Source organism: Manihot esculenta, chromosome 11, assembly GCF_001659605.2.
Source record: "Manihot esculenta cultivar AM560-2 chromosome 11, M.esculenta_v8, whole genome shotgun sequence".
Lineage (NCBI taxonomy): Eukaryota > Viridiplantae > Streptophyta > Magnoliopsida > Malpighiales > Euphorbiaceae > Manihot > Manihot esculenta.
Window position 1 is genome coordinate 32713017 of NC_035171.2, and position 20315 is coordinate 32733331.

The window sequence follows — 20315 nt, forward strand, 5'->3', positions numbered from 1 at the left end:
TGGATGTGGAAATTCTGTTTTGTTCTGTTCTGCTTACAGATTTTGCCTCTTAATGCCAATCTCCTTCAGGGACCCATAAAAAAGATTCTGGGTGTACCATATGAGCACTTTGTTCCTGTAACTCATATAGAGCGGCCCATTGCTATTCAGGGATTGATAAGGATATTTAGGAATTATCTAAGAGCTTTAGTTCAATCTCCTTCACTCGGGTTAGAAGAGATGGCAATAATGCTGCCTACTCCTTGGCACATAAGTCTCTTTGCCAAGGCTTCGTATGATGTCAATTTTCGCTATAATCCTTTCGCTCAAATATGCTTTGTATCGGGCGATATTCCTTCTTAATCCTTTTAATGAATTTTCTACTTTCGAAAAAACAAACCAAAAAAAAACCTAGATGTGATCTTGGGAGAATTTCATTTTCCGACTTGGTGACCCTGATGAAAGTTTCAATTGTGTTGGAAAATATGAGAGTTTTCAGGACAACTATGCTACTATCAATGGCGAGTTAGAAGCCCACGTTCAATACAAACCCCAATGTGGTCTCTATGATATAACCACATTTAATCTTTCAATCTAACCAAAGAATTTGCAGCTGAAGCTGTGATCTTGGGAGAAACAGCTAAAACGAATGTTACTAGATTCTCATGATAAGCCACTGCTTAAATCTCATTTTCAATATTGTCATGCTTTGCTTATTCTGTTCTTCTACAGCCTGTGTACATATTTTCCTCTAGATCACTAGGTTCTAAATTCTAACAGGTTTACGTGGACAAAGCAACTGAGAGAGTTGGTCTGCAGATAAAGACTATTTTATCCTGAATGTAATGCCAAGCCACTTTTTTATGAAGCAAATTCTATGGTGTATTCAAAAGGAAACCTACTACTACCCCAACTGCAGGAGACTCGTTCAATGGCTGGCTTTGTATTGCAGAAATTATGTGGCAAGTCTACTGGGTTGTCTCCCTTTTACCCATCCCATTCTTCACAAAATGATCATATTATTACCAATTTACCATAATTGGGCAGCATGTATCGCAATTCATAACATAGATACCAACTCGAAGATGGATATTCACGTGCATCACACATGGATAATAACATGGTCCCCGCAAATGGTGGCCAAACAAATTCAATGAAATTATTAACTACACTATAATAATATTTCTTCCAGATTCACTTTATAAACAAGAGATTTAGTATTTATAAAATAAAAAATATATTATTTTTATTATTTAAAAGTTTAAAACAACACATTTATTAATTTAAATGTTAGAATAATTAAAATGATTATCAAATTATTTCGCACAGATTAATAAAATATTTTGAATTCATCGTCACCTAATTAAAAAATGCACCAAGGACATAAAATACTAAATTTTATATTTGAATAAATCATAATATTGATGGCTCACATTTTTTTTTGGTAGATATGACCAACCGTTCAATTTGAGCTGGTATTAATTTAAGTGTTGTACTTAATTTGAATTCCATTGATTATTAGCTGTAGATTTGATTTGACATGGTATATTTATTTTATTTTATCAAAATCAAAATTTGATGTCTTGATACTGATTCCGAGTCGATCACCTGATTCGCAGGTTGCAATTAAATAAGTTGAGGCCCACATATCTTGACTTCTTCGGTGAGCTTCAAGTCCACTTTGGAGTGCTTAACCATTTCATATTTTATTGGATGAAATTAATACTTTTATTAAGTCAAAAATATTAAAATAATGTAATCAATAATTTCTCAACAAATATAAAATATTCAACTTTCCTCAAATTTAATGGGTAACTAAATATATTTTCCCAGCATGATTTATTTTATAATTTTTTAAAATAATATATTTTTAAATTTTAAAAATTATTTTATTTTAATTTTTTATAAAATTTTTAATTTAATTTCTTTATTTTTTTAAAATAATTTCTTACTTTAAGAAAATAAATTCTTTAAATTTTTAAAAAATTAAAAAAAAATAACTTAAATTTGCACTTATGAGAACTTAAAATTTCTTAATTAATTTAATCCTAATCAAACACTGCCTAAATATCGCAAATTCTAGTATTCATGTCAAAATACCGACAGACTCATATTTTATTTATTATTATTGCGTCATCTCCTTAAAAGTAGGTTTATAATTAATATAATAATTATAATATTAAATTCTACATACTTTTTTTTTTCTAATGTATCATCCACGAGATACACATACTACTATATGTTTTAAATTATTATGATTAATAAATAATATATTTTTAGTGGGATATATAAGAAAGTTATGTAATAAACTGTCATATAAAAAACAATCTATAATATATAAAATTAAAAAGGAAAGTATAATAATGTAATAGATTTTAAAATTAAATTTTATTGAGATTATATAATTTTTTATTATTTATAACTATGAACATATTTTAATATTATTAAAATAAATATGTAATTTTGCATTTTATGTAAGCAAATTTTATGGAAGCTGAGACCTTAAATAAGTAAAGAAATAGGGGTGTTGGCCCTTAGCGTGGGGGCATCTTTCTGCGCCAGGCCGCCTCTGCCTTTCAAAAGATTCCAAAAGCCACCAGATCTTTCACTCTCTCTATCGGCTTCCCGACTCTTTTTAGCTATAAATTCTGACCCACCTCGTTTTTTACGTTTGCCAAGCTCATTAGCCTCCCTTTAATCTCCTCTTTGATCCTCTCCTACTCAGTAAGCTCTCTCCTCTCACCACTCTGTGTGTATTCATATCCATATATGTGTTTTGATTGATGGGTAGATGTGAGATCTCTTATTCTTGATCAACCCTGTGTCGGTTGCTTCCTAGTTTTTTTTTTTTTCTCTTTTTTTGGGTTTTATCATGTATTCTGTTTGTTTTGTTTGGGGTGTGGAAGTTCAAATTCTTTGTTTGTTGGTTTATATTTATGTGAGGTGTTTTTCACGAGTGGGCTTCGTGGACTGAGGACAAAAGGTTGAATCTTTTTGCAGTATATAGTTCATTTCATTTTTTAAAAGCGGAAAATGTTCTCTCTCCTTTTTTTTTAGGTTCCTTAAATCTTATTAAAAGGAGGAAAAATTAGTTTTTGTTCATTTGTGAAATTTAGATTTCAAATATTGAATTTGAAATTAACAAAAATATTTTATTTTCCTAATAGAAGAAATTTCAAATTTAAAATGGAGGTAAGTTTTCAATGAAACATCTATTGTTTGGTTGAATGTGCATTACAGTAACATAGTTTTTCTGTTTTAAATCTTACTTCTCTTTTAAGTGTTCATATTTATCTTGGATTTGATTAAAAACCAGATCCTTTTACGTATTTGATCCAAATCCATGGATTCAAAATGCATAAATCAAAAGAAAACACTAAACGGTTATCTAATTCTTACTCATTGATTGAAACTTATAATTGCATCAAATCATTGATACCATTGCTGAGCTTCTGTAGATATCTCAGTTCTTCATTTTCCTTTCCTTCAAATTTTGGATGCGGCTAATGACAAAAGGGGGGAAATTCTAACTTTGGCATTGTTTTTTTTTTTCTTTTTGGTCCTTTTTAATTTTGTTAACAAGTGTGGACAGTTTAGCGAGGGAGAATGGAGATGTATGACTGAATACCCTTACCCCAATAAAAAAAAAAAGGAAAGAAACTACATAGTTATCTCAAATGGCAAAAAGAAGAATTACGAAACTTTAAACTAGTCCTGATATTTGTGGCAATTTATGTCCATGTTTACAATTTTTACATACATGCCATTGCCTAATTTCTGTCCCACTGAAGTTAGGTAGGAGGGTGGAGAGTTAACTAATTGTGTTCCGCGCGCATGTTAAACCTTGGTTGAGTTATGTGATGGAGAATAGTCAATGGTGCAAGGTGACATCTGTTTGCTTATGGCACTATGTGAATTTCACATTGACAAATGGCGTGAAATTGTTAACATTTGTCTATTACATAAACTTTATGATCAATTGGAAATGTTGAGTTTCTTTTCTTCACTTAAGTGCAGTGTTCCTTATTTTGTTGTAATGTTGTGAGGGACAAAGAGACAGGGTTTTTGTTGAATATGAGATATTAATAGTAGGACAATGCATTAACACTTGTGAAACCAAGGAGAAAAGCAAACAGGGGTAATGATGAGTCCAAAATGATTGTCATTTTTATTATAGCATTCTCTTCCTGCTCATCTTCGTCCTTTTGCTTCAAAGTGCAAGCCAAGCAGCGATAGCAGATGGTGCAGCAGCGCAGCAAGGGGTGTTGGGTAGGTTTCTAATAGTAGTGTTGTAGTAAGGACAGGAGTGGATCAGCTTGCAGTATTTTGTAATAGCTACAGCAGTCGGTTGAAAGTGTGAAAGCACCAGCCTTATTAGAGGCTTCTAAGTCCTATCTCTCACTGCAGGAAATGGCATCTGAGTTCAGTCGCAGAATATGTGTCAAGTTTATGCTGCCTTTAATATAGTACATTGTTTACCTGTTTTGACCTTTTGTGGAACTTGGCGTTTTGATCTTATTGTTCTACTTTTTTGGATTTCTGCACAACTAAAGTGGGTATATTCTGATTTTAGCCCAGTAGGAGCCTTTCAGTTTGATTCTTAATTCACCTAGATTTTAAATTTGTTATGCCAAATTTCATCATAATATATTATCAAAAACCGTATTTGAAAACCTGTTTCATTTATTAATCAAGTGTTGACATACATGTTTCTAATCTCTTCTGCTTTGTTCATCTCAGCAAGAATGGGAAACCTGAAGATTCCTCACTTGCTATCCCTTTTATTCTATGGAGCTTCGAGTGAAGAGCAGCAATCCCTTAGCTTTGCCTCTTCTCATAATGCTCCAAACATGAATTGCCTTGCTCTTGTACAAATGGATACTTCGTTCCATTTTGTTGCGAATGATGTGGGGCATACATTTCACGCGTGTGACTTTAGGGTTATTTAACCCATGCTTGAGGTTATTTTCGGAGATGGAGGTAGCTAAGGGCCAGGTTAGAGCCTGGGCCTTAGCTCCCTTCTTCTCCTCTTCGTTTTGCTATGACACTTAGGTTGAAAATCTGATTAATTTGTGTGATTATGAGGACTTTGTCTTCGTGTTGAGTAATTTGTGATTACAAAAGCTAATTCTGAATTCTGATTGTGTAGATGGGATTGGTTTATTACTTGTATTTGGTTTATTTAAAAAGGTATTAGTCCTTTAACCTTTGCAAGCTCATCATGAGGGGACTTGTTTCCTATGGAAGTTTGATATACTGGTGTTTCCATTCATGTCAGAACTATTTTTCTTTGTTGCTTGATTTTATTTAAGATGTTTCTTTGTTGCTTGAGTTGATCCCTTTAAATGATATGTAAGATGAAAAAATAAATCAAATTCTTGCATTGTCGAGAGTGCCAATGGAACCAGCTGACATTTGCTTTTTCTGGATTCAGGGGCAAAGATGGCAACTGCAACTGTTCCCTCTCAATGCTTGGTCAAAATTGCATCCAAAAATCAGTTTGCTAGCACCATTATGAAGAGTCCATCTTCACTGGGATCAGTAAGGAACATTTCCAAGTCTTTTGGCTTGAAATGCTCCCAAAATTTTAAAGCATCAATGGCAGTGTACAAAATTAAGCTGGTTGGGCCAGAAGGTGAAGAGCACGAATTTGAAGCTAGCGATGATACGTACATCCTAGATGCGGCTGAGAATGCAGGAGTTGAGCTACCCTACTCTTGCAGGGCTGGAGCTTGCTCTACTTGTGCTGGGAAGATGGTGTCAGGCTCAGTTGATCAATCTGATGGTTCCTTCCTGGATGAGAATCAAATGGAGGGGGGTTATCTGCTGACTTGTGTTTCTTACCCAACTTCAGATTGTGTTATTCACACGCACAAGGAGGGTGAACTTTGCTGAGTATTGTTTATCATAATTCAGTAGACTATGAAGTTTGTGTAAGCCTGTTAAGGATTCATATGATGGTGAAGGTTCTTTTGGAACTTTGGTACTTTTAGTTCTTTTCTATAAGTAGTATTTGGTGATATTCATTCATCCAGATTGTACTGGTGATTCTGTTGTCTAAAAACTTTAAGTTCATGAAATGTGACCATCTTCAAGCTGTCAGGATCTGATCTGTTTACTCTTGGAGTCTCCAAAATCAGAGTAGTTCCTGATTTGGTAATTAAAAAATTCAAATAGGAAAATGGAAAAGGCCAATAACCACAACTGCTACATAGTTATAGAGGAACAAAGTTTGTACAAATTGAAATTTTAGGTCGAACTTTTCAAATTTTTAATAATAAGAAGTATGCTATATTTTAGAAAATTTTCATAGTTATTATACCAGAAAATAATTATAATCTCTGTCTAGATTCTAGAGTGGGACTTTTCTTTTATAAAAGATTTTTTTTTTTAGTCAATTTTCTTTGCCAATTGCATTTTTGTCAAATTTTCTCTATCCTGTTCAAGTGAGGGAAGACCTCTATGGACCTCTATTCGGAGAGTGAATTTTCCTCTCCACCTTCAAATCTTTTAGTTTTTAAGTTTTTTTACATGTGCTTCTGTTGTGGATTGTATGCTGGTGGAAGCTCTCTGGTTAATGTCTCTCATTCAAGCCCGCAAAAATGTGGATGATGGCAGCTCAAGGAGAGACGATTCGCAATATGCGATTGGGATGCCAAAGAGTTGCCGTCTCCATTGCTATTGAAATTTCTCATCAATATGAAAGTTTCCTATTTGAGTTGAGTTGTGTGATATTTATTTATAGGTACGGTGATTCTGATTTTTTTTAAATCTTTATGAGGTGTTTGTGATTAAATATGAGATTTTTTTATTTTAACTTCAATAAATGAGATTTTCGTCGTCATAAATAGTTGAAGAGTGATTAAAGAGAACGTTTGGAAGAAATTTCTAATATCTTGAGAAAATTAATAATGAAGTAGGTTTCAGATCAATTGGATTAAATTTTAGGTCTCTTAAATTTGGATAATAGTTTTATTATTATTTTATTTACTTTAAATTTTAAAAATTAAATATTTAGACTACATTTATAAAGTTTAGACTTTTTATTCTAATTAATGGACTACTATCTTTAGAAAAAAAAAACCATAAAATAATGAAAGGCAGCCAAGCTTTAATAACAAGTAAAGGTTACAACTTCTTATTTTGATAAGAAAGTGATTCTTCGTAAATGGTGAGGGTGCAAGTCTAAAAATGTAGCTTTCTTGAAAAGGCTTAGGGGGACATCCATATTCCATATTCCATATTCCAGGAGGATAGAGCACTTCTTTTTGGCTGCCAATTGAAAAGATGAAAATGGGAAAACTATGAAAGAAAAGTGCATCTTTTCAAAGAAAGGCCAGCTTTATGGATCCAATATCTACCAAACCAAAAGGTCAAGCAACAATAATCAACTTTGGAATAATATATTTGTGTGTATTTAGAGTTGCCTACAGCCTCACATTTTAGATTTTTTTTTCTTTTGTGCAGCAAATTGAGCAAATGGTTGTTTATTTTTTTTCCATTGTTAAAGCTCAATATAATATGAAAAAACTAGTTCATATTACAAGTTCAAAATAATAGACATTTGAACTATATTTATGATTCCATCCAAAAGTTTAATTAAAAACAATTTAAGTGGACGCATGAAATTAGAGACTGAAATAATTTCATTGAAAATATATTTTAAAAAATAAAAAAAATAATATCTAATACATAATAAATGTCATTTCATGGGAATTTAAATAAATAATGTTAAATTAAAAGAGAATGAGGTAACACACTTGATATAGAAGCAAAGATAATGCAAGATTTTCCTACTTACTCAAAAACTTGCATCACACATAAAGTTTCAAATCATTGATCTCATGAATCATGATTGAAATTAGCAACTAAAAAAAAAATTAAAAATGGGATTATAGTGCCTTCCCAAAGCTTGGTCTAAAAATCATGAAATGATGCTTTGACCTTTTGAGAAATATCAAAGTGGCTTTCAATAGAATCCAATGTCAATACACTCATCTTTCTTTTATATACACATATTCCTTGCTTTTCATTTATTTGCAGCTTCTCCTTCCTCAAGGGGTATTGTCCTTTTGAAAAATATTATGGACAATCACTTCAAAAAGTGATTATTCAATACTTTTTATTTTATTTATTATATTAATTATTATTTCTCTCATCTTAATTAAAATTCGTAAAGTTTAAATTTAATAAGTATATTAAAAAAGAAATGATTATGATATTTTAAAAAGTCTTAAAAAAAAATACTAATTAAACAGATAAAATTTAAATATTTAATAAAAACTTAAAATTTTTGAATTGAATTACCGTAACTAAACAAACCAAAATGTTTTTGCGCAGACAAAAAAACTTTTTCCAAAAAAGAAATTTTCCTGACATAGACATTTCATGTATTTATTTGAATATAAAAAACGAGGACAAATTTTAAGGAGGTAAGCATTCAGACCTCTGAAAGCATTTAAGGTCATCGATGATGTCTTAAAATTCCGGCTTCAGATTCTGATCCTACTGCTGCTCTCTTTTATTATTAACATTTCTTTAAGATTTTTTTATGCTCTAATGTTAATTATATCACTCCAATTAACTTTTTAAACTAATTTTAAAATTTTCATTATATTAATTAGAGAATAGTATTAAAATTGTTTATTCAAAATGAGTTCAATAAATAATTAATGCTTCCGAGGCAGGATCCAAGATCTGAGTTTAGATATGTGCGTCTTCCACCCATATTCTTAGCTTGCTTCACGTCTCATGTGCATGCCTCATAAATATGCATGCCTCATAAATATACCGATTCATCTTTTATTTTTTTTTGAAAAGAAGGGATAGAAACTTTAATTTATTATACCATCATGAAAAATATTCATACAATCAACATTCAAGAGGAGTTTAATACTAGATGAAGGCAAATCAATAAGGCAACAGCAATTTAAAAATCAATTTGGATAATAAATTTTCGCTATCCCCTACTTCAAACCACATTCAAAACATGATATATGGTCCATAATTCTGCCTCAACCACACCACAAATTCTCAACATACCAATTCATTTTTGTGTTAAATCTAACTCAAAAATTATCAATTATATTTATATTTAGCTAAATTTTAATAAAAGCTTAATTTTTTTTAAAATAAAAATTGGAAAATAAAAAATAAAATTTTAAATCTATTTAAATGGGTTTATCATCCATTTAAATATGTGTATGCATAAAAGTTTTAATTTAAAAATATTTTTTTAAATAAATAATATAATTATTCTGCTTTAAGTCTATGTAAATCGAATATTAGATAAATATTAATCTAAAAATAGAAATAAAAAGGGAGAGCCGACCTTTCCGTTCTTTATACGGGCGGAGCTGAAATGATGCCGACCTGATGGACGGTGGCGGACACGTGCAGTCTGCTTAAGATCAAGATTTTTTCATCTTCCAAGGATTATCCGACCGACACTTGTCCATCACTCGTTATCACCCGACGACACTGGATCATTACCTCCACCGCCCAATATTATATATATATATATATATATATTTTTTTTTTTTTTTCTTTTTCAATTTTAATGTTTTATTATTTAGATCCTTGGTTAAATTTAACAGTTGAAACAAAGATTTTTGACTTTAGAATCGATTTTAATTAATTATAATCAAATGTTTATTAATGAATTGATTTGATTAATTGGGATTAAGAGGGGTAATAAATCTGCTGTGACTGTATAAAAGAAAGAGACATGTACACACTAGACCAATCCCATACGTGTAAGCAAACAAGTGGAGACAAAAATCAAACCACTGGAACAGACACAAAAATCAAAGTTGCAGAGTGGAGCCTCGTCAGCAAGAAAGCTGAGTTCATAACAGGGAAGCCAAGCCGCCTCTTCAAGACAACATTATAAATACAAAAGTACATGTGCATTTGGGTTCTGTTCTGTTCTTGGTGGAGCTAAGGTAAGGTAAGGTGGTGGCCTTGGTTTAACCAAAGATCAGATCAGCCATGGCCAGCTGCTTTATCCTTTTTAGATTGCTTTTCTTGCTTCTCTTTCTTTCAGGTTCGTTCTTCTTAACTTCCTTTTCTGGGCTCTGCTTCTTTCTTTTAAAAATGGAACTTCTTCAATAGAAAAATGAAAGCTACTTCAAACTTAAAAACTCTTTCTTTTGCATAGGATTGGGACCTGCTACCAACTTTAGCTTCATTTTCTGGTTTAATCTTTATACAATTGAAAATTCTGAAATTTTCTCAGGAAAAAACTCTCTGTCTCTCTTTGTTCTGGGTTTTTCTTGATCTAAAATGTTGAACTCTGTTGTTTTTTTCTTTTCTTTTCTTTTTTCAGGTTCAGTTGTTCCAATTTATAGCGGTGGTGTTGGGATTAACTATGGCCAGATTGCCAACAATCTTCCATCTCCATCTAGAGTTGCGCTTCTGCTTGAATCCCTAAACATTACAAGAGTAAAACTCTATGATGCTGATCCAAATGTCCTACTTGCCTTTTCAAATTCAAATGTCGATTTCATTGTTGGACTTGGAAATGAGTATCTTCAGAACATGACAGACCCCATCAAAGCTCAAAATTGGATTCAACAGCATCTTCAAACCCACCTCCCTCAGACCAAAGTCACTTGCATTACTGTCGGAAATGAGGTTTTTAACAGCAATGATACTCAATTAATGTCTTATCTACTCCCAGCTATGCAAACAGTGTATCATGCTCTTGTTAATCTTGGATTAGATAAGCAAGTTACTGTCACAAGTGCTCATTCTCTCAACATCTTAGCCAACTCTTACCCTCCTTCTTCTGGGAGTTTCAGACAAGATCTTGCTGAATATATTCAGCCACTTTTGAATTTTCATTCTCAAATTAATTCTCCTTTCCTTATCAATGCATATCCTTATTTTGCATACAAGTATAACCCAAGTGAGGTTTCTTTAGATTATGTCCTTTTTCAGCCTAACCAAGGTTTGACAGATCCAAATACAAATTTGAAATATGATAATATGTTGTATGCTCAAATTGATGCTGTGTATTCAGCGATTAAAGCAATGGGGCATACAGATATTGAAGTAAGGGTTTCAGAAACAGGTTGGCCATCTAAAGGGGATACAGATGAAGCAGGAGCTACACCACAAAATGCTGGTCTTTATAATGGTAATCTGCTGCAGAGAATTCAGGAGAAGCAAGGAACACCAGCAAAACCATCAGTTCCTGTTGATGTCTACGTTTTCGCACTTTTTAACGAGGACTTAAAGCCTGGTCCGACATCAGAAAGGAACTACGGATTATTCTACCCTGATGGCACCCCAGTTTATAACATAGGATTACAGGGTTATCTTCCAGAGTTAACTTATTCTTCAGCATCCAAGATAAATGTAAGTGTCTCCAGAAGCTAGAAATTTCAACTTGTAATAAAACCATCCATCTAGTGCCATGTCCTGAATTGTTCCTTGTTCTGCAGGTTTTGTCTGTATTGAGTGTGGTGATCTATGTTATGGTCGGCTTAACCTGTGCTTAGGAGCACCTCAATCCATTGGTAGAAGGAGAGGGACTAACAGAATCAATTTCTTAGAGATCATATAACTGCAAGAGGAGTTTTTTGTTTTTGTTTCTTAAGGTGAGGTTCAATTCCTTTTGTCATTTGGAGCAAAAACCATCATGAGTTAGTCATCCAACTATAGAATCTGGGTTAAATTTTCCAACAATCATATGCATATCTATGAGAAGTGAAGAAAGTCCATATATTCCCCTCCCCTATTTCTTTGATCTAACTTTGGAAGCTGACTGCTCTGCTAGAATTAGCTGATCACATGATAAGGATCAGCCTACTTTGGATACCATTGATCTTAGAATAATCTGAAAATCATATGGTTAAGATTTCTGAATCATTTTCAGAACATTTTGTACCCAGCATCAAGTGAATGCTTGATGATGTATGCAGGCTTCTGTATTGACGACCAATTTAGGGATAGTTTATAATTTTTGTTATTTTTTATTAGAAAGATATATTGATGGATCTCCATTCTCCGTCCTTCTTATCTCCACCTTCAATCATGCATGTGAATCTTTCTTTGCTCAAAATTCTGGTTATCTTCAACTAGACAAAAGTCCAAACTTGCTTCTATCATGAAAAGACATTACGGTCCATCTTTCGGTTCCCATTTCACACAAATAACTCTCCATCTCTCTCCTTCTGTTTCATCATTTTTGTCTTTTGCCTTTCATCTCCATCCCAAATTAGAATATGTAGGATCATCCATGTCTGTTCCAAGTTCACATCATCAGGCAAAAAATTGTTATCCGGTGACCTCTTCTTCTCAGTTTACATGAATAGCAGAAGGGTCTTGGATCAAATTACCATTACAATCAATTTGCTAATGTAATATCTTATAATCATGTCATTATCATTTGCCTTGGCTATTTTTCTTGATCTTGAAAGGCTAAAACAAATGACACAATTTTGTTATGTTATTTTGATGGTACTTTTCGATTCTTCTGCATAAGTTTGGTGGCTTCAAATCAAATGATCAACTGTAAGAATTATTATATATTATGTTAGAGAGAAAATATTCAAAAATGGGTTAATATCAATTGATACTTGAGAATAAAGTGGGTTGGTGGATATCAACATCAAGGACACCTTGCATACACATGAGATGCTAATCTTGCATCAGCAATGTTCCTGTAGGGGATAAGATTGACAGCATAGATGATTCCACTTGATGATCCCTTCAACAAAAGAGACTTTGTAGCTACCATAATATTTCATTTAATTTCCCAGTTGCTGAACAAATCATGATTCATGAACTTTCATATTCTGCTGCTAATTTGATCATTCCATCAAAAGTCTCTCTCTGGGGTCCCAAATTGCTACTTGACTTTCATATGAAATTGGGTTTATCAGATTGTGCATGATTATGATCATTTCATGGATTGGAAAGGCTAGCTGTACTAAGTAGTTGGGGTTGAAGAAGCTGACCAGGAAATAAATTTATAAATGATAAAGCTGTTACCTTGTTGGCTTGGTGGCTGATTTTGGTAGGCCAATCACTTGAAAAAGGGTGCCAACCAATGTGCTTGTTGGAGGTTGAATTCTTCAAATGACAGCAAAATTAAATTATAATCTTTTTAAAGATGTGATCTGAATATGTTGACTTATTATTGTTTACACATGTGATTAACATGGCTTTATTGTAATCAATATGCAGGAGAAAAATGGCAGCAGGAATTTTTCCAGCAGTGGGCAGAGCATCTCATCTCTTTACAAGTTTCCTTGTGTAAAATAATAAAAACATAATCACTAAGGTTGAATCCTGGAATGGTAATTCATCTATAGGTTAAAGTTAATAGAAAGTTTATTACATGAAAAATACTAATTCTTTTGACAGATTTCCAATAAAGAAAAGTTGGTTATGATAAGCTTCAGCTATTTTTATATTTGTGTTTTGGGGTTCTTGGAAATGGAGCAGACAGCTTAATTGGAATTTTATGAAAAATGGATTGTTTGAGCTGCTTTATTTTTGTTATATTGTATAAATAAAAATCTGAAGGATAGGATAATAATATCTTACAATTTCAATTTCAAATATCTTGTATTACTATGAGGGAATGCTCAATTATTGAATAATCTATTAAATATATACCAATCTATTTGGTATATATTTGGTGTTATTATTATTGGAACTATTATTAATAAATTTATCTCCTTGATTATTAAAGATTATTCTAAAATTAAATCTAATATAAGTGTTTTTAGTTTCAAATAAATAAAAAAATCTTGCGCGGGTATAAGTTAATTCATATATCCAAGCGAGTAAAAATTAAAATATTATATTAATGAAAATAAAATCTAAATACCTGCTGAATTTTTTTTAATTTTATTAATTATAATTTGGAAGATATATAATCACAATATTTAATATGACATTAGGTTTTAGTTAAAGAGCACGAAAATTTCAATCTTGATAAATTTATATATGTATTATTTAGTCTTTTTATTTTTTATTTATTAGTGAATCATTATATTATATTAGAGTGAAAATTATGTTTGTTTTCACTTGAGAGGAAGTAGAGTGAATAATATTCTTTTGGAAAATTGAAAAATGAAGTTTTAAAAACGTCATTTTGAAAAATTAAAATTAAAATAAAATTCATGAGGTCTTTTTTTTTTCTCAAAAAGTGATAATTAATCCTAATAATTTAATATTTGCATAAGAAATACAAAATTTGAATTATATAATATTCAATAAAACCATAATGGGCCTAGAATTTGGAAGCCCAAAACATAGATTAGGCCCAATTAACCAATGCCTCCAAATGGCGGGAAACATAGCATCCAATCGGTAAGCCCTAAAATTGCCTTTGAAATGGTGGCACAAAGAGAAAATCAATTCTGCTTTAGCCACTGAAAGAGAGAGATGGAGTCGGAGAAAGTGGAAAAAGTGGTACCGGAGGTGGAGGAGCTGCCTAAGGCTATAGTCCGTCGGGTGGTCAAGGATAAGCTCTCCCATTGCTCCACCGACGGCGATCTTAACATCCACAAAGATGCTCTCCTTGCTTTCTCCGAAAGCGCGAGAATCTTCATTCACTATCTATCAGCTACGTAAGGAAAAAAATTTTCTCGCGAAGTTTCAATTTTACCTTCTTTTCCTTCCCATTTTCACTTGTAATTTAGGGTTTTTGATCCGACTTTTATTAGTTTCTTATTATTTGGTCAATTTCGTGCAGGGCTAATGATATATGTAAAGAATCGAAAAGGCAAACGATCAATGCCAATGATGTGTTAAAGGCGCTTGAAGAAATTGAATTTACTGAGTTTGTTGGGCCTATCAAAGCCTCCCTTGATGGTAACTGAATGTTGAGTTTTATTGTGGACTTAGAATCTCTCCTAATCCTAGTATTTATATTCTTCATTATGTTTTTTTTTTTTCTTTTTGGCTGCTAAATTAGTGATCTTTACGGAATATGACAGTATCTAGTAATCTAATTTTGGTGACCACAATATTTAATTGGATGCTTTTATTTGGTGAATTAAATCCCGTTTTAGCCCCATATGTAAGATGGTAACTTTCAACAATTATCTTCTTTACAGTCTCTGTGCAAATCTTCCCCTTTTGGTATTGAAGGTCTCTGTGCTAGCATTAGTAGTTGAATGCTTATAGAGAGCATGACAGTAAAATTTAAAAGCTATATTGTGACCACGGTTGATGTATATTTTTTTTCTTTATTGCAGATGTGGTAAATGGTTTACCACACCATGTAGAAGTTTTTTCATTTGAATAAAAATAGCTATGCACCTAACTGCTCATCTCGCATTGCTTGGAGAAGCCGATCTAAATCCGCCACCTCTTAGTCAAGTATTCCTTTATGGCATGTCTTGCAGCATGCCAGAAGATACCACTGCACTATTTTTTGGGACTTTAATGCATTTTCGTATACCAAGCCTGTGTCAAATAGTGTGATGTGTTCACACATTGAACTTAGTTCTGACATGTCTTCTTTGTAGTGCACGCTCTGGTGGCATTGGAATTCAATTCTATGCAGTCATCTGCAACAGTTTATACTTCTAGATTTCATATATATATGTGTGTGTTTGTGTGTATATATATATATATATGTATAATATCGGATGTTCTTTAGGAAAGTAAATACTATTTTGTTAATAACCACCATAATGAGTGGAATATAATTGCATTCTACAGCTGAGGAAATTAAAGGTTGCAATTTTTGGTGCAATGTTTTTACCAATATGATACCACTTTATCTCTTGAACGGAGCAGTTTGTAACTGATGCATGAGCTGCAAGTCTAAGATGAGGTGTCATCTGTCTCTTAGTTTTCAGTAAATCTTAAAGAGGGGAAGAGATGTAATGTTGATTGCATATGAAGTTGTTTGTGCTCTAATTATATTAGATGCCCCCAGGGAGGCAGGCACTTAGCACTTCTCAATAACGTGTCATTTTTTGTTCTTGATGCCTTTTAGTTATATCTTGAGGATTCAATCTCAAATCTTTTATTCTACCTGCATACCTGTATGGCATGCAGTTTCTCTTTTATAGTGTTTAAGAAATATTTATTCTCACAATTAGTCACGTAATTTGATCCAGAGTAACATAGTAATATGCCTATTTCTCTCTAAATGCATATTATCTTTCTTTCAACTTGAATTCCATTATCCACAATATGAATCTTTCAACATTCAGTAGTTTTAATCTTTGGGTAGAATTTCTTGGGAGTTCTCTGTGTTATTGGCTTGTATATTATGCTATAGGATCTTTTATCATAAAAGAAAATGTGCAATGCCAATACAAGAAGTAATCTTTACTGATGAAAAATTCATGGGTTTTATGGCTAGATTTTAAGCGGAAAAATGTTGGCAAAAAGGCAGGAGCATCAGAGACAGGAAAAAAGGCGGGGGCATCAGAGACTGGAAAAAAGACAGGGGCATCAGAAACCAATGAAGTAAAAAAGAAGAGGAAAGTAGAAGAGCCTTCCAAGAAAAGTGAGGGTAAAAGCAAACAGAAGAAAGATGACTGATATAGAGAAGAATGACACTTGCAGCAAGGAACAATATTGTTGCTTACCTGGCTAGGGAGACAAAAATGGAGCAGCACTCTAGTTTGAACTTCTATTCGTAGGTAGATAATTAGAAAGCTAGCTGTTCCACTTATGTCTTTATGTCGGCTGTAGAACTGTGGCTCTTAATTATTCTAGTGGTTTTTTCGCCTCTTGATGTTACTCCTTAGCAAAAAGTTGAGAAGGAATTTGCTGTGCAGAACTGGCTATGTGAAACGTTAATACTCCTGAGCATCTATGAAAGGTCCATATAGGTTTTTCTACCCTCGAATTTTATTCTGGCTTGGATTCCTCTAATTGTGAGTTCCTCTCTGCTGCTTTTTATTTGGAGAATAATAGAATGTGAACCTGGTTCTCCAACCATTTGAATTAAAGTTAAAAATAAAGCTTATCTTGTTAGCACAGCTTAATTGCCAAAACTTTGAGGATAGCATAAAATTACTCCAGAATATCATTGACACCAATTTCTTTCGTTCTGAACATAGCATACACAAAACAAAAAAAAAAAAGGCACAAAGATATTCTAGTATCGCTTTTGTTAAAGATATTCCATAGCAGAATTGCTGTGTTGCGAGTGTCAAGAGCTGGATAATGCCAAGTATTTATTATCTTTTCGTGTTAGAAGTAAATTAAGACAGCACCAACAAAATTCATTTTGAAAAGGGGAAAGAAAAGGCCTCACATTTGATGCTCTGCTCTTTTTTCCTTTTCCTTTTTTTTCTCTCTCTAGGGGTTTGATTATATGGTTCTTTGAACAACTGCTTCTAGTATTATAATTTGAAAGCCATGTTTCATTGAGAGGAAAACAACATAAGGAGTAAAGCTGTTGAGTGAAAACAAGGAATGAGAATTTCGCTGCAGCTGCTTCTTATTCTTGTATTTGCGATCAGCAGTGCCTGCGGTGGCGACCTTGAAGTTCTGCTAAAGCTGAAATCCTCCATGACAGGGGCAAGGGACTCTCGGCTCGAGGACTGGGATTCTTCAAGGGAATCAACCTCTGCTCATTGCTCCTTCTCTGGAGTTGCATGCGATGGGGGTAACAGAGTGGTATCTCTCAACGTGTCGGCTCACAATCTCTCTGGTTCACTTCCTCCTGAGATTGGGCTCTTGAACAACGTAGAGATTATGATATTGGCCTCTAATAATCTCACCGGAAGAATCCCTGTGGAGATGGCTAATCTCACGTCTCTAAAGATTCTCAACATTTCTAATAATTTGTTTATGGGCAACTTCCCTGGAGAGATCGCTCTCGGCATGACTTCGCTTGAGGTACTTGACATCTACAACAACAACTTCTCAGGTCCACTGCCTACTGAGCTCGAGAACCTCAAGAATCTCAAGCATCTTCATCTGGGTGGGAACTACTTCTCTGGGAGAATACCTGATTCCTACTCCAACATTCAGAGCTTGGAATATTTTGGTTGCAACGGCAATGATCTCTCTGGCAAGATTCCAGCAGGCTTGGCTCAAATGAAGCAATTAAAATATTTGTTCCTTGGCTATTACAATTCTTATGAAGGAGGTATTCCACCTGAGTTTGGATCATTGACTTCCCTTGAAGTTCTTGATATGGCGTTCTGTAACCTCTCTGGTCAGATTCCGGTGAGTTTAGGACAATTAAAGCATTTACAGTACCTGTATATCCAAATGAATTCTCTTTCTGCGGCTATTCCCCATGAGCTTTCAGGGCTAATTAGCTTGGAGTTCCTTGATCTTTCAATCAACCAACTCAGTGGAGAGATACCGGGGAGCTTCTGCAAGTTAAAGAATGTCACATTGATCCATTTGTTCAAAAACAATCTGTCTGGTCGAATACCTGCGTGCATCGGCGATCTGCCAAATCTCAAGGTGCTTCATATATGGGGAAACAACTTCACATCTGAGCTCCCTGAGAATCTTGGCTGGAATGAGAAGCTTACACATCTAGATGTTTCTTTCAATCGTCTCACAGGACCGATTCCTCCGAATTTGTGCAAAGGAGGGAAGCTCTCTGAATTTATTCTCATGAATAATTTCTTCTATGGACCAATTCCTGAGGAGCTAGGTAACTGCAAGAACTTGACCAAAATCCGTTTACAGAATAACAGACTCGACGGAACAATCCCTGCTGGAATCTTCAATATGCCTGCATCAACCATTATCGAGTTGAACAATAACAATTTCTCCGGTGAGCTTCCGTCAAATATGTCCAGCAATGCACTCGAATTACTAGAACTGTCTAGCAATGGAATAACAGGAAGAATTCCTCCTGCTATTGGAAACTTACAGAACTTGAAGACACTGTTGCTTGACAGGAACAGATTTTATGGTGAAATTTCTGAAGCAATATTAAACCTCAAATTTCTTTCAGGAATCAATCTTAGCACCAATAATCTCAGTGGTGCAATTCCACCTTCCATTTCTAATTGTACTTCTCTAACATCTTTGGATTTTAGTAGAAACAGCCTCAATGGAGAGATTCCAAGCGGAATTGCTGCGCTGAAGAATCTTGCATTCCTGAATGTTTCTGAAAACCACCTCAGCGGACAAGTACCAAGTGAAATTCAATACATGTTAAGCCTGGCAAAGCTTGATGTCTCTAATAATAATCTGTCAGGAAGAGTTCCATCCAGTGGACAGCTTCTTGCATTTGATGACAGTTCATTCTCGGGAAACCCTTATCTCTGCTCTCCCCACAACATTTCTTGCCAGTCTCCTGTAAACTCAAATCAAACTTCTAACAGCCGCCATAGCTACAGGGGCTGGCAGAGTATTCAAAAGCTTACAGTCAGCTTAATTACAGTATGTCTCCTGTAATGCTGTCCACCAATCTATATTAGCATAAAAGTATCTCAAGCTTTGTTAATAGTTGGCAAAAAAAATCCATCCTGCTTGAAAGAGAGTAATGTTATGTGATTAAAGCTTGATGGGTTTGAACTGTATCTAGTTGATAGTATTGTTTGCATATAATCTACAGAAGGGCTGCATGCATAGAATCCCTCGAGGAACTGTTCTTAACAGAGAATACTTATAACTAGGTCCATATTACCAACTTTAATACGACAGGAATAAGCAATGTCTTTCATGCAAGAGGTTCGGATTGGAGGTTTCTGTACAGATACAGAAGCATTGCTGGGTAGAATACATTCAACATTTTCAAGCCAACCGTTCTTGCTATGAACTCTGATTTGGTAGAATAGTTAGGAAGAGAAATGGGAGTCAAACTTAGACTTGATTTGTTTCATGGAAAATATTTTTATATTTTCTAACGTTTAAAATATTTAAAAAATTAGTTAATAAAAAATATTTTTTTAATTAAAAGAAAATTTAAATTATTTTAAAAAAATGATTATATTTTTAAAAATGCATTTTAAAAATTTATTAAACCTTTATTTTGCTAGTATACATTATTTTTTAAAAATAAAATTAAAAAATAAAAATAAATTATTTTTATTGAAATATTTTCTATAGAAAATATTTTTTATGAAAAGTATTTGAATTCAAATATAAATTATTTTTCACAAATGCATTAAGTTTAGAAATTTTAACCAGCTTTTCTTTTTGATATTCATAACAACGCATGTTACTATATTATTACAATATAATTAATAATTAATGTCATTGAACTTTAAGCATAGGCTCTCGAATAGTTGGGATTGGATTTCTTGCACGGTGTTTGAAATTATGAGTTCAATCTGTTTTTTTAATCATATGATGAGAAAAAAAAAATAGTTAGAAAAAACTTTGAACATTTTTATGATCAAATCATACATAAGTTCTCAATAACTTCGAACAAA

The 20315-nt window shown here is 33.2% G+C and overlaps 4 protein-coding genes across 6 annotated transcripts; all 4 read left to right on the forward strand.

Moving 5' to 3' along the window:
- The first annotated feature begins 2504 nt into the window (after window positions 1-2504).
- On the forward strand, window positions 2505-6081 carry LOC110626774 (ferredoxin, root R-B2). The gene is made up of 2 exons (XM_021772850.2): window positions 2505-2703; window positions 5414-6081. Exon 2 carries the CDS (start codon window positions 5422-5424, stop codon window positions 5872-5874), a length of 453 nt encoding a protein of 150 aa, XP_021628542.1. The 5' UTR covers window positions 2505-2703; window positions 5414-5421; the 3' UTR covers window positions 5875-6081.
- A 3692-nt stretch (window positions 6082-9773) lies between these two features.
- On the forward strand, window positions 9774-13384 carry LOC110627081 (glucan endo-1,3-beta-glucosidase 14). Of its 2 annotated transcripts, XR_002489827.2 has the most exons (4): window positions 9775-10024; window positions 10307-11340; window positions 11427-11582; window positions 13174-13384. XR_002489827.2 is itself a non-coding variant. In XM_021773316.2 (3 exons), the coding sequence occupies exons 1-3, from the start codon at window positions 9970-9972 to the stop codon at window positions 11481-11483; spliced, it is 1146 nt and encodes a 381-aa protein (XP_021629008.1). In that variant the 5' UTR covers window positions 9774-9969; the 3' UTR covers window positions 11484-11583. The 2 variants fall into 2 exon arrangements, 1 of the variants encoding a protein (XP_021629008.1); XM_021773316.2 differs by lacking the exon at window positions 13174-13384 and having other exon boundaries at window positions 9774-10024; window positions 11427-11583.
- Window positions 13385-14314: 930 nt separating this feature from the next.
- Window positions 14315-16810, forward strand: LOC110627082 (DNA polymerase epsilon subunit 3). Its single transcript, XM_021773317.2, has 3 exons — window positions 14315-14567; window positions 14693-14811; window positions 16319-16810. Exons 1-3 carry the CDS (start codon window positions 14383-14385, stop codon window positions 16498-16500), a joined length of 486 nt encoding a protein of 161 aa, XP_021629009.1. The 5' UTR covers window positions 14315-14382; the 3' UTR covers window positions 16501-16810.
- Window positions 16811-16949: 139 nt separating this feature from the next.
- Window positions 16950-19485, forward strand: LOC110627080 (receptor protein kinase CLAVATA1). Of its 2 annotated transcripts, XM_021773315.2 has the most exons (2): window positions 16950-18847; window positions 18975-19168. In XM_021773315.2, the coding sequence occupies exons 1-2, from the start codon at window positions 17383-17385 to the stop codon at window positions 19019-19021; spliced, it is 1512 nt and encodes a 503-aa protein (XP_021629007.1). In that variant the 5' UTR covers window positions 16950-17382; the 3' UTR covers window positions 19022-19168. The 2 variants fall into 2 exon arrangements, with proteins under 2 accessions (XP_021629007.1, XP_021629006.1); XM_021773314.2 differs by having other exon boundaries at window positions 16950-19485.
- Window positions 19486-20315: the final 830 nt, after the last annotated feature.

Excerpts from the sequence above, each read along its gene's own strand:
- LOC110626774 (XM_021772850.2), top strand. The coding sequence starts at position 5,422 with ATGGCAACTGCAACTGTTCCCTCTCAATGCTTGGTCAAAATTGCATCC.
- LOC110627081 (XM_021773316.2), top strand. The coding sequence starts at position 9,970 with ATGGCCAGCTGCTTTATCCTTTTTAGATTGCTTTTCTTGCTTCTCTTT. Across the intron at positions 10,025-10,306 it reads CTTGCTTCTCTTTCTTTCAG|GTTCAGTTGTTCCAATTTAT; the intron begins GTTCGTTCTTCT and ends TTCTTTTTTCAG. Across the intron at positions 11,341-11,426 it reads CTTCAGCATCCAAGATAAAT|GTTTTGTCTGTATTGAGTGT; the intron begins GTAAGTGTCTCC and ends CTTGTTCTGCAG.
- LOC110627082 (XM_021773317.2), top strand. The coding sequence starts at position 14,383 with ATGGAGTCGGAGAAAGTGGAAAAAGTGGTACCGGAGGTGGAGGAGCTG. Across the intron at positions 14,568-14,692 it reads ATTCACTATCTATCAGCTAC|GGCTAATGATATATGTAAAG; the intron begins GTAAGGAAAAAA and ends AATTTCGTGCAG. Across the intron at positions 14,812-16,318 it reads TATCAAAGCCTCCCTTGATG|ATTTTAAGCGGAAAAATGTT; the intron begins GTAACTGAATGT and ends TTTTATGGCTAG.
- LOC110627080 (XM_021773314.2), top strand. The coding sequence starts at position 17,383 with ATGAGAATTTCGCTGCAGCTGCTTCTTATTCTTGTATTTGCGATCAGC.